General features: G+C 34.7%; 1 protein-coding gene across 2 annotated transcripts in view; it reads left to right on the top strand.

Moving 5' to 3' along the window:
• NUP107 (nucleoporin 107) overlaps positions 1-12,694 on the top strand; it is a 46,417-nt gene that overhangs the window by 20,070 nt on the left and 13,653 nt on the right. For both annotated transcript variants that reach the window (XM_081311796.1, XM_081311797.1), the window contains exons 12-21: positions 2,403-2,516; positions 3,746-3,836; positions 3,987-4,063; positions 6,359-6,418; positions 7,061-7,206; positions 7,309-7,357; positions 9,787-9,856; positions 10,142-10,260; positions 11,688-11,726; positions 12,345-12,495. In XM_081311796.1, the coding sequence (XP_081167922.1) occupies positions 2,403-2,516; positions 3,746-3,836; positions 3,987-4,063; positions 6,359-6,418; positions 7,061-7,206; positions 7,309-7,357; positions 9,787-9,856; positions 10,142-10,260; positions 11,688-11,726; positions 12,345-12,495 (916 nt within the window). The remainder of the gene's footprint in view (positions 1-2,402; positions 2,517-3,745; positions 3,837-3,986; positions 4,064-6,358; positions 6,419-7,060; positions 7,207-7,308; positions 7,358-9,786; positions 9,857-10,141; positions 10,261-11,687; positions 11,727-12,344; positions 12,496-12,694) is intronic.

Genomic DNA, 12,694 nt, shown 5'->3' on the forward strand with positions numbered 1-12,694 from the left:
TGATATACCCCATATTAGAAACAAATTAATTTTGATTTTACCAGTTTGACACTTCAACTAAGAAGAGGCTCTTCTTGGGAGGAAGTGGCTCTTCTCTATAGAAAGTAGGGGGAAAGAACAAATCCTTGAACATTAGCTTGAGGTTAGAAAGATTATTTTAGGATATGAGTGATAGAAATAACAGTGGATTTGGAAAGAACAGGAGCTGAACTATTTCAGAAATAGAGCTTTATTGGGCTGGGGTTGTGGCTTAGTGGTAGAGCACTTGCCTTGTGTGAAGCCCTGGGTTCGACTCTCAGCACTACATATAAATAAATGAATAAAATAAAGGTCCATCAACAACCAAAAAATTAAAAAAAAAAATAGAGCTTTGTGGCTGACAATGATATGTGAAATGTTTATATGATAAGTGAGAGAAATAAGCAGTAGTTGGAAAAATTTATAAAATTCTGTTTGGTAACAGAGGTGGGTTTTGAGGAAATTGTCTAGAAATTACCCAAACAATAAATTGTTACTAAGTTACTTTGCAGCAAGCAATAGCTGAAAATCATTTATTGTTTTCTTTTTCTTTTTTTTTTTTTTTTTTGGTACAGGGATTGAAATTGGGGTGCTTAACCACTGAGCCACATCCTCAGCCCTTTTTTTTTTTTTTTTGTATTATATTTAGACAGGGTTTCACTGAGTTGTTTAGGGTCTCACTAAGTTCAGAGGCTGGCTTTGAACTTCCAGTTCTTCTGGCTTAGCCTCCTGAGCCACTGGGATTACAGGCATGTACCACTGGCTCATCTTACTGGCTCATTTACTCTTCATAACTAGAAAGTGGTGATTTCCTTTTGCTAGAGAGAGACCGTGATCCAAAATTGAATGATTGTGTCCTCAAAATATTTGTGAATTGACCTATTATGGATTCCATTTTCTGAATTGATCTTCATAGTACAATAAACTAGTAACATTTAAAATAAGAATTATTTCAGGTCACATTAAACTATGTTTTTGTTTGAAATTCATTCTGCCGCGCGACCAGCGCACAAGCTTCATAAAAGAAGGTTTGAAGCATAGAAATTTACTAGTGAGTTTTAAAATTAAAGAGTCATACTCTCATTACCTTTAATTCCCAGCTCCGGAGACGGCTTCTCCTAGCTCCCGCCTCCAGCCACCTAATGTGGTGGCGAGGTTTACAGAAGAGGCCAGAGAGAGAGGGAGAGCATGCCAGGGAGTGAGCTTTTATTGGGGAACAAAAAATTCAAGGGAAAATCCCATCCAATGAAGGTTGAAGGGGGCAGCATCCCAAGGTCAGGGCCAACTATTGGGTCTTCGGGTCAGTGGCCAGGCATACCTCCACACGGACAAGCCTTCGTACCTGGGACAGGGTGGGGAAGGCTCTGACACAGTTGTGTCTAAGCGCCTCTCACCCAGCCAGGAAGGTAACTCAAATCACGTACGAGGATGGCCTCCCACATTCACCATGTAGATAATGTGGTGTTTGCTGCTAAAATGAGTACAGTGTATTATACTCAAATGTTTAAAGGCATACAAAAGGTAGTAAATAGGAATAACCATTTTAGGGGATGTTAACCTATTAGAAACCTGATTAATTTTTAATTGGACATTGTTGTGTTCTACATGACATTAATCCTAAAATGGGTACTTAACAGGTTCTCTTTTCATGTTCTCAGAAAGTGCCAATAAACACTAGTGACAGGGTAGATTCCTTCAGTTTTTTCTGTGTTCTAAGTACCTTGGCTATGTAAGTGCAATGATAGAATGAAGCTCTGTTAACATCCAATGTCATCCAGTGTTAACCTAGGCTAAGTTGGGCTATGCTAGTAGTCTTCCTAAACTAACTGATCTAAACATGTACACTTACTTGTAATTGTAAGCCAAGATCATTGTTTGTTTGTTTGTTTGGGTACTGGGGATTGAATCCAGAGACACTTTAACACACTGAGCTACATCCCCAAAGCTTTTTATTTTTTAAGACAAGAGACTCACTTAGTTGCTTAGGGCCTTGCTAAGTTGCTGAGTCTGGCCTCAAATTTGCCATTCTCCTGCCTCAGCCTCCCAGGCTGCCTGGATTACAGTGTGCACCATTGTGCCCAGCCCAGGATCGTTTTAAGTGAGGCTCAGACAATTGTGTGACTATTTTAAACTCTTGTGACACTTTTATTTTCCTTAGTACTTAACTAGACTATAAAGGAATTAAATTCAGTATATAAACTCAGGATACATTTATTGTCTCATTATGATGTTTGTAAAGTATGTAGGTATAGGATAGGGGTATAACTCAGTGGTAGAGCGCTTGCCTAGCATGTATAGTGCCTTGGGTTTGATCCCCAACACCTCAAAAAAAATGAATGAATGAATGAATGATCTATAGTTGATGATGATTTGTATTTTTATAGGATCCTGATGCTCCCATAAGACAGAAAATGCCACTTGATGATCTGGATAGAGAAGATGAAGTTAGATTACTCAAGTATCTTTTCACTCTAATTCGGGCTGGAATGACAGAAGAGGTAAATCATGTAATACCCTGCTTGCTCTTTTTTTTTTTTTTTTTTTGTACTAGAGATTGAACCTAAGGGTGCTTGACCACTGAGCCACATCCCATCCTTTTTAAATTTTTTTTTTTAATTTTGAGACAGGGTCTTGCTAATTTTTGAGGCTGACCTTGAACCTTGAATTTGCAGTCCTCCTGCTTTGCCTCCCAACCTGCTAGGATTATAGGCATCTGCCACTATGCCTGGCTTCTACATCTAAATTTTTTTGGTACCAGGGATTGAACCCAGGAGCACTTAACCATGAAGTATATCCCCACCCACTTTTCATTGTTATGTATTTATTTTTAAAAATTTTTTGTAGTTGTAGATGGATGGCATGCCTTTATTTTATTTGTTTATTTTTATGTAGTGCTAAGGATCAAACCCAGTGCCTCATACAAGCTAGGCAAGTGCTCTGCCACTGAGTTACAGCCTCAGCCCTTATTTTTCCTTAGAGATAGGGTCTCGCTAAGTTGCTTAGGGCCTAGCTAAGTTGCTGAGGCTGGCTTTAAACTCTAAGTCCTCCTGCTTCAGCCTCCCAAGTCGCTGGGATTTCGAGTGTGCGCCTCTACGCCCAGCTCTACTTCTGATTTTTAAGAGTTCAAAATAAATCTAACCCAAGGTGACGCTATTTAGGTTATGTTGGCTCTCAAATTTATTCTTGATTTTGTTGAACCTGAGAAATATCATCAGTGAACTAAATGAACAACAGCATTCTTATCATTATAGAGACTAACAGTATTTTTGTAATACTTTTTTTCTTCTTTTTTTTTTAATATCTTCGTTTTATTTATGTATTTTATGTGGTGCTGAGGATCAAACCCAGTGCCTCACACATGAGAAGCAAGCACTCAACCACTAAGCTACAACCCCAGCCCCTTTTTTTGTAATAATTTTACATGAATTAAGGGACATCAGCTTTTTAGCCCCATTTGTTTCTAGTAGAATTAAATGCCAATGGGTGCCATGGGAACATATTGACAAGCCTAAAATCAAAGAGAAAGGCAAGTACTATAAAAACCAAAACAAAGGAAGAGAAAATAAAAAGATACACGTGTTGGTAAAGTGAAATGCCATTACTTATTTCTTAATCATCGTCTATAACATTTATGCCATTAATACATTGTTGTATATTGGTTATACATCTATAAGATACAAGTACTATACTACTGATGTCCATCGACTGCTCTTTCTTGTTCCTAAAGGCACAACGACTCTGTAAACGTTGTGGTCAAGCATGGAGAGCTGCAACACTGGAAGGCTGGAAACTGTATCATGACCCTAATGTTAATGGAGGTATGTTAGTAGATTTTATTCTGAGAGTTGGGGATAAATGTATTTAGGTCTAAATACCAATCTTTGTGAACTGCTGATTTTCTTTTTAGAAATTATTGAAATAAGATCTTATTTTAAACTACAAATTATATTTCTTTTACTGTTTTATAGGAACAGAATTAGAACCTGTTGAAGGGAATCCATATAGACGCATTTGGAAAATTAGTTGTTGGAGAATGGCAGAAGATGTAAGATAAAATATTCACTGACACTGATTTTTGCTTCAGTTTTATTAAGTAAACATTCTGAGTAGCATTGGACTAAGTTCCTATTTTCAAATAAGTTCTACTAACTTTGAGGAATAGGCTTACATATTTATCACATACCATGTACTAAGAACAAAACACTGCTATAACACAAATACAAGGATACCAAATGAATTTAGAGAAAAAAAACATTGGGCTGAATCTTAAAGTTGGCTTTTTAGGAGAGACAATTTAATTGAACTTTTTTGTGTATGTGTGTATTGTTGTATTGATCAGTCTCAGGGTCTTATACTTGTTGGCAAATGTTCTACCACTGAGATATATCCCCAGTCCTGAATTGAACTATTTAACATCAATAGGATTTGGGTTGTTGGGAATGAAAACAAGAGGAAGGAATTCTAGGTAGGATGCATAAGTTGGGAAACTCAAGGAATGGTAGGTCTACTAGATTGGAGTAGAAGGCTTAGAAAAGGAAATATAGTCAGTTCTGTTAGGACATGGCCTATGCATTCCAAAAAATCACTACAACATGCAAAATTGTGCAGAAACCCACAGGGCTATGGGCAAATGGAGTTAAAAGAACAATGCCTTAAAAAAGCATTTGTGAAGCAATAGTAAGTGTTGGTGAGGATGTGGGGGAAAAGGCACACTCAGACATTGATAGTGGGACTGCAAATTGGTATAACCAATCTGGAAAGCAGTATGGAGATTCCTTAGAACCACCATTTGACTCAGCTTGGTCTATAAAAACAACATAACTATACTAATGCAGCAACTTCAGTGTTTATAGCAGCACAAATCACAATTGCTAAACTGGAAGCAACCTAGATGCCCTTCAGCAAATGAGTGGATAAAGAAACTGTGGTACATACACACAACGGAATATTACTTAGCATTAAAAGAGAATAAAATTATGGCATTTGCAGGTAAATGAATGGAGTTGGAGACTATCATGCTAAATGAAATAAGCCAATCTCAAACAAGAGCCAAATGTATTCTATGATAAGTGGATGCTAATCCATATTGCGATGGATTAGCATGGGATAAGTGGAGGAACTTTGAATGGGGCAAAGGGGATGGGGTAGGGGCAAAGGGGTAGAAAAGAAAGAGCTTTCTACTGTCATGTATAACTGATTAGAATAAATAAATAGATAATTTTTTTAAAACTGCATCTGTGAAACATAAAAAGATAAAAAATCAATAAAATGTTAGCATAGTTTACATCTGTTAAATGGTTAAGAAATTAATACTACCATCAGTTTGGAACTTCATCCTGAAAAGACCTGAAATTTGCTTGTAGAATAGAAGGGTTACAGAACTTTGAGAGCACTGATAGCTGTGTTTTAAGATTAAATTTGGCAAGCCAGGAGTGGTGGCACATGTCTGTAATCCCAGGAACTCGGGAGGCTGAGGCAGGAAGATTGCAAGTTCACAACCAACCTTAGCAACTTGGTGAGGTCTTAAGGACTTAGCAAGATCCTTTTCAAATAAAACATAAAAAAAGGACTGGGGATGTGGCTCAGAGACTAAGTGACCCTGGGTTCAATCCCCAGTACAAAAAAAAAAAAAAAAAAAAAAAAAAAAAAGAGTAACATGGCAGTGGAAAATAGACTTAAAATTGAAAGGACGAAGGGATCAGAATTATTTACCCTCTAAGTAATAAAGGCTGTCCTAAGATAGTATGGATGGGAAATGAAACGAAGGGAGCGTACCTGTTCAGGACCATTGAATAGAAACAGGTGGACTCACCTGTTTAGTAACAGCCTCTGAAGAATCTCGTTTGAATGGCAAGAAAACTGGAACTGCCATTAACTGTAATCTAAAAACATAATGGGATAATCTGATGAATATAGGTAATTCCACTTAGGAATTAGATGCAAACTGCATGCTTTGTTTGATATCATTCCTAGATCAGCATCAGGGAAGTATCAGGTACTTAGAAACATTCTAGGAGAAAACACCTACCCAGGTTCTACAGAAGAAAATTTGTTTATAAATAATCAAAACATCCAGTAGAATTGTCTCTGCTTTCACCCTGTATTTGAAATTTAAATGTTTGACTTTTTTTCCCCTGAAGATTTCAGTATTATTTCAACAAATTAAAAGTCATTCCTTCTTAATTATACTACTCAATCTTTCACTAAAATTTAGAAACCATCAGGTAAATAAGTTCAGTCTAGAAGAAATTGCAAAACTCCAGGTAACGAGAAAAACTAACATACTAAGAAAAACAGTAGCTCAAATTTCTTTTTCTCCCATTTCTTTTCTGTATTTTAGGAGCTCTTCAATAAATATGAGAGAGCAATTTATGCAGCTTTAAGTGGGAATCTCAAGCAGGTATGCAATTCTTTGATATTTAATTTTTTTCTATGGAATAAATCCAGATACTAATAATTATATATAACAAACCTTCTAAACTTAAGCTGCTTTCTAAAAGCAGCAATGATAGAGATAATCATAAAATAGAATAGTTACTTGTATTGCTTAATTTGATGTACCCCATAACATGCACAATATTTTAATGAGTGAAACCAAACTATAATTTATAACTAATAATTGTCAGCTGCAACACATATATTGATGACTTCTAATACCCAAAGCTATATCCAGAAATGTACAACTAAAGTGCAGTGACTATTTGGTTTCTCCTACATATTTGTGTGTGTTTTTCATAACCCCATTTACAGCTATTTTGAGGGATGCTATAATAATCAATTGAAATATCATCTTATATAAGCATGCAAAATTGATGCTACTGTGAATTTGGTATGCAAAAAGTCTTAGAAGCTCAGACTTTTAAGATATAGTTTGGTAGAGAAAGGATCTTTGGGATAATTTTCTTTAAATTCACAATGTTTTATATCATTATACAGTGGCTATTTCTAGTCCATATTAATGGTGTAATTGCTCTTCTTTTTTGTTGTTGTTGTTGTCGTCAAATATTTCTGTGTGTTTCTCTTTTGGAATGGCGGAAAAAAGCTTCTTCCTGTCTGTGATACCTGGGAAGACACAGTATGGGCCTACTTCCGTGTGATGGTAGACAGTCTGGTGGAACAGGAGATCCGGACATCAGTAATGACACTGGATATAACTGAAGAACTCCCTAGAGAATATTTAGAAGCAAAGTGAGTGTGTTGGTTAGTTTCTAATCATGCTAAGTTTTATTTTATGGAATTTTTTCATATTACTAATATTATTCTATCCCTTATCTTTTTTTTCTTTTGAAGTTGGACCTTAGAAAAGGTTTTTGAAGAACTTCAAGCTACTGATAAAAAGGTAAATGTTAATATGAACTTGATAACAAATGTGGAATAGAAGATGTTATATTGTTGTGCACTATAGCTAAAAGGAAGAAAATATGTGGAGCTTTGTTCTTTTTTCCCTTTTCCTTGTCTGTTATCTAAATAAGAGAAGATTCTTTAAAAGGGACAAGCTTAACTATGTGAGTGAATACATCATTTCTTTGGTTTAGGATTAGTTTCATCCAAATATACGCATAGAAGCTACATTTATCACCTTTTTTCAAAACTTGAAATACACAATGGAGAATTAATAATGCTTTCTTTTCCCAGATCCCCAAAAATCTAATATTTAAAAATAACTAGTAATCCCTGATCTTTCAAATATGTGTAAATAATGCAGGTATTCCAATATAGTATTTTGGGATTTTCTTTACATTGCCTTACTCTACAATTTTTTTTCCAAGTAATGGTAATCTCTCTTAAGTTAAATGCATTCAATAAAAATAAAAAGAAAATATTTTAATGGAAAAATAATTAATTACCAGATTATAGCAATTAGTTTATACTCCTACAAGTTATTTATTTATTTATTTATTTTTGTGCAAGTAATTTATTAAATTATGTATTTTTACCAGTCCCAAATGTCATACCCTTTGTTTTTTGCCAATCTATTAGAGTAGGTGGGAAATAGGGGTTCACTGTTCTAGTTATATTTTCTTGTCTGTCATGACTGAACATGTTTCCATATGTGTACTGTGAATTTCTTTTCTTTATCTTTTAGCTGTTTTTCTGTTGGGATTTAATTTTTCCTTATTATTGTATGGGCATACTTTGTATTGTAAGGAAATTCATGATTTTTTCTGGCAAGTGTTTATTACTGGTCTATTGTTTTGGAGATTATAGCTAATAAGATAAATCAAGAAATAGATATAAATATCAGAAAGGTAGTGAACAATTTACATAATATGATAGAAGTGTAAGTCTATCAACTTAAGACTGAAAAGTTACTAGAATTAATAAAATAGTTTTTTAAAATAGCAAATATAAGACCATGTTACCAAAAAACATAGCTATTCTGTACTTGTTATAACTAGTTAGAATAGAATACAGCTCCCCATCCTCCAAAAGTCCCACTTAAATTAATGATCAAAACCAAAGGTATCTAGGAATAAAAGCAATCAAGGGTTTCAAGACCTACATAAAGAAAAACACACAATCTTATTGGAAGACAAAATAAGACATGAATAAAGAGATAAAACACATTCTTGGATAGGAGGACTGACGTAAATGTCAGTCATTCTAAAATAAACATATAAACCTAATGCTTTAGAGATTATTTCTGCACAGAAGTTTCCTGAGTGGGATAAGTGAGAATGGCAGAAGATTTTGAAAATGAACAGTTGTTATGTTACTTGTCTGACTGAATATATGACACAACAAAATAATATAGAATTAGCCTGGGAAACAAATAGATCAGTGGAACACCAAGTGCAAATTAGAATCAAGTAGTTATGAGAACTTAATGTCATAGGTGACCTTTTGTTTCAGAGGGAATAGAATAGTTTATTTAAGGTAAATGGTCTTGGTATAGTTGACTTTCCGTCTGAAAGAAAACAAAGCTTGGGCTGGGGATGTGGCTCAAGCGGTAGCACACTCGCCTGGCATGCGTGCAGCCCGGGTTCGATCCTCAGCACCACATACCAACAAAGATGTTGTGTCCGCCAAGAACTAAAAAATAAATATTAAAAATTCTCTCTCTCTCCTCTCTCACTCTCTCTTTAAAAAAAAAAAAAAAGAAAGAAAAAAAACGAAGCTAGATTTCTACCTCATGCCATGTAATCAAAATAAATTCTGATAGAGCAAAGGTTGTAGACGTTAAAAAAAAAAAAAAGAACCAATGCTGAAAGAAAAATTGACTGCCAAGTAAAAATTAAAATATGTTTGACAAAAGTAAATGACCCATTTTCAAAAAGCCAAGCTGCATGTAGCATATAAGTATGTAAGATATTGTACCTGATCATTATTTTGTCATTACTCTTGATGACATGTGCACAAGAAAACACCTAAATAATGGTTTTAAATACTACTACTCATAGTGAAAGAAATCTTGTAGTTTATTTTGCTTAAGTCACATGTGTCCTTTCTTTCTGATTCACGTGAAGTGCCAAGGTAAACAGGAATAAAATATTAAGAACAATCATAATAATATTCCCAAAGATTAAATTGTTATGTCATAGTTCTCTACCTTAAAAGGTGTTGTTCAGTTCTAGACTTGTAAGCTGTGAATATATTCCAAAGGGAGTATCTTTCCCATGTTTTGTTTTATTTTGATCTTCTGGAGGCCCTTCATTTCCAACTTTATGTGCATTCCTTCAAAAGTTTGACATTTTTAGTTTTAACAATAAATACATACTCAAATATGACCATTAGAAGATTAATGGAAAATGTAAAAAAATTTTTCAGAGAGTTCTGGAAGAGAATCAAGAACATTATCATATAGTTCAAAAGTTCCTTATCCTGGGAGACATTGATGGTAAGATATAATCTTATTTTACTTTGAGTTCTTCACTTTTTTATAGTATAAAAGTTACCAAAACAATGCATACTATTCATGACATCGTTTAATCTTTTTAAATATTCACCTATTTTAATGCAACTTTTTACTTGTTTAAGAGGATATAGAGAGTTATATGATGGCTTCTAACAATGAGACAGTGACTTAATAGCACTTTATTAGTGAGATAAAATATTCTTGGTAATGTTTATTTCTCCCTTGATTTTAATTCTGTTGTTAAATCTTTGCTTTCATGGCTTGTAGGTTTAATGGATGAGTTTAGCAAATGGCTTTCCAAAAGCAGAAGCAATCTACCTGGACACCTCCTCCGCTTTATGACTCACCTCATTTTGTTCTTCCGCACTCTGGGACTACAGACCAAAGTAAATAAAAGTGAACAGTTTATCCTTCAGTGCAGAGTTGATGGCTATTTGTCTATTATTGGGAAAACATATTATATTTTTGTCACTCTTTTCTAGAAATGGTGATAAGTGTGCAGAAGTCTTCCATATAGTTTCACGTGGCCATTCAATGATAATTCACTGTGAGTGATGCTTAGAGTTCTGGTTTGTGGCCACACAATGCTGATGGTTAACTGATTTTTAAGAACTTCATCCTTACTGGTATCCAACTTTACTTTTTAATTTTATTTTTTTGGTACTGGGGCTTGAACCCAGGGAAGCTTTACATCCCCAGCCCTTTTTATTTTTTATTTTGAGACAGGGTCTCACTAAGTCGCTTATTTAGGGCCTCACTAAATTTCTGAAGCTGGTCTTGAATTTGTGATCCTCCTACCTCAGCATACATCTTTAAATCAACCATCTGATCTGACTGAACCAGTCTAAATTCTATATGAGATTTTAAAACTTTCTTCTCTCTTTCATTTTGTGTGTGTGTGTGTGAGAGAGAGAGAGAGATAGTATTAAGGATTGAGTTTAGGGCCTCACACATGCTAGGAAAGCACTCAACCACTGAGCTATATCCCTAGCCGTGATTTTCTTTTCTTTTTTTTTTTTTTAAATGTATATTTTTTAGTTGTAGGTGGACACAATACCTTTATTTTATTTTTATGTGCTGCTGAGGATCAAACTCAGTGCTTCACACATGCTGGGCAAGTGCTCTATCACTGAGCCACAACCCCAGCCCCTGATTTTCATTTTATTTTGAGACAGGGTCTCCTCTCTTGCCAAGACTGTCCTTCAATTTGGCAATCCTCCTGCCTCAGTACCCTTTGCCACTCCATTACCAGTTGCTTAGATTCCATGACCATGTCTGGCTTATTTCCTTTTTTCAGAATGTTTGATAATATTTGGGGAAGAACATGTAGAAGCAAAACAATGGAGTAAGAATATGGAGTTCACCTCCTTACTCAGCAACTTCTATCTTTATTATTCTGTGTAAATAAAAATTCCCTGGGTCTTTGTTTCTTCCTCTGTAAAAATGTGAACGATGGGGCTGAGGTTGTGGCTTAGCAATAGAGCACTTGTCAAGCACATTCGAAGCCCTGGGTTTGATCCTCAGCACCACATAAAAATAAACAAAACAAAGGTATTGTGTCCAACTACAACTAAAAGGTAAATATTTTTTTAAAAAATGTGAATGATAATGGTAACTACCCACAAAAAGTTATAACATAAAATTAGGCAACATATGACCCTTGCCAAGGACTTAGCCTGGTGTATAATTATCCTCATTGATAAATGTTTAAATTATTAAATCACTTAACAGCAGAATTTTTATTGGAGACTTTATTACTGGTACCTGTAAACATTTGTATTCATAATTGAATTATGTCTTTTTTCCTATGAAGGAAGAAGTTTCTATTGAAATTTTGAAGACATACATACAGGTAAACTATGAGAATCCACATCTTGATTCTTTTTTTTTAATGTTGTAATGAAAACAAAAATCAGATAATGTTATTTTAATACCCAGTGGTAGGAAAGTCATCAGAATCCCTAAGAGATCTTTGAATTATCCTGAATGTGTTTGTCTTTATTAGTACATTTTAGTTTCACATGGTAGTGGGGTTCAACATAGCCATTACTGCATATAACATAGTTTGCTCCATTTCAGTCTCCAGTATTTTCCCTTTCCCTCCCCCTGCTCACCTTCCTCTTCTCTATTGCTCTTCCTTCTGTTTATTCACTTTTAATTGGTACATAGTTATATATGAAAGTAGAATGCATTGGGATATGTTCATACATACACATAGCATAATTTGGTCAACTTCACTCCTCACTTCTTCCCCTTTCTTCCTCTCCTCCCTTCCCCCTTCCCCCCTCCTCCACTCTGCTCCTGAATACATTCTTGGAGTTTAAAATTATTCTGATTAGTAGTACAAATCCATATCTCTTGAATCTCTCCTAAATATATTTGAAATTTTGAAGTAAACTTTTATAAAAGCACTATTGATCCTAGAACTTTCTTTATTATTAACCTACTTTGCTCTTTTTTTTATTTTCAGCTTTTAATAAATGAGAAACATACAAATCTTATAGCCTTTTATACCTGTCATTTGCCTCAAGATCTTGCCGTTGCCCAATATGCTTTATTTTTGGAAGGTGTTACAGAATTTGAACAACGCCATCATTGCCTGGAGCTGGCTAAGGAAGCAGGTAAAAATGGTTGAGTAAGTCATCCATTGGTCTTCATAGTCAAATCTTCATGTTGTTTCTTATAACATTTGTCCTTTAAGTTTTGAATCTTATTTCTCTTGGAGAGCAGGAGGAATAAAAATTTCAATGACATTCTCTTTTATGTATAAAATAACTTACACTGTAATGTGTATCTTTTTTAAATTTTAGCATTTTCTTT

The sequence above is a fragment of the Spermophilus citellus genome (genome assembly GCF_964194105.1).
Source record: "Spermophilus citellus genome assembly, chromosome: 10".
Taxonomy (NCBI): Eukaryota; Metazoa; Chordata; class Mammalia; order Rodentia; family Sciuridae; genus Spermophilus; species Spermophilus citellus.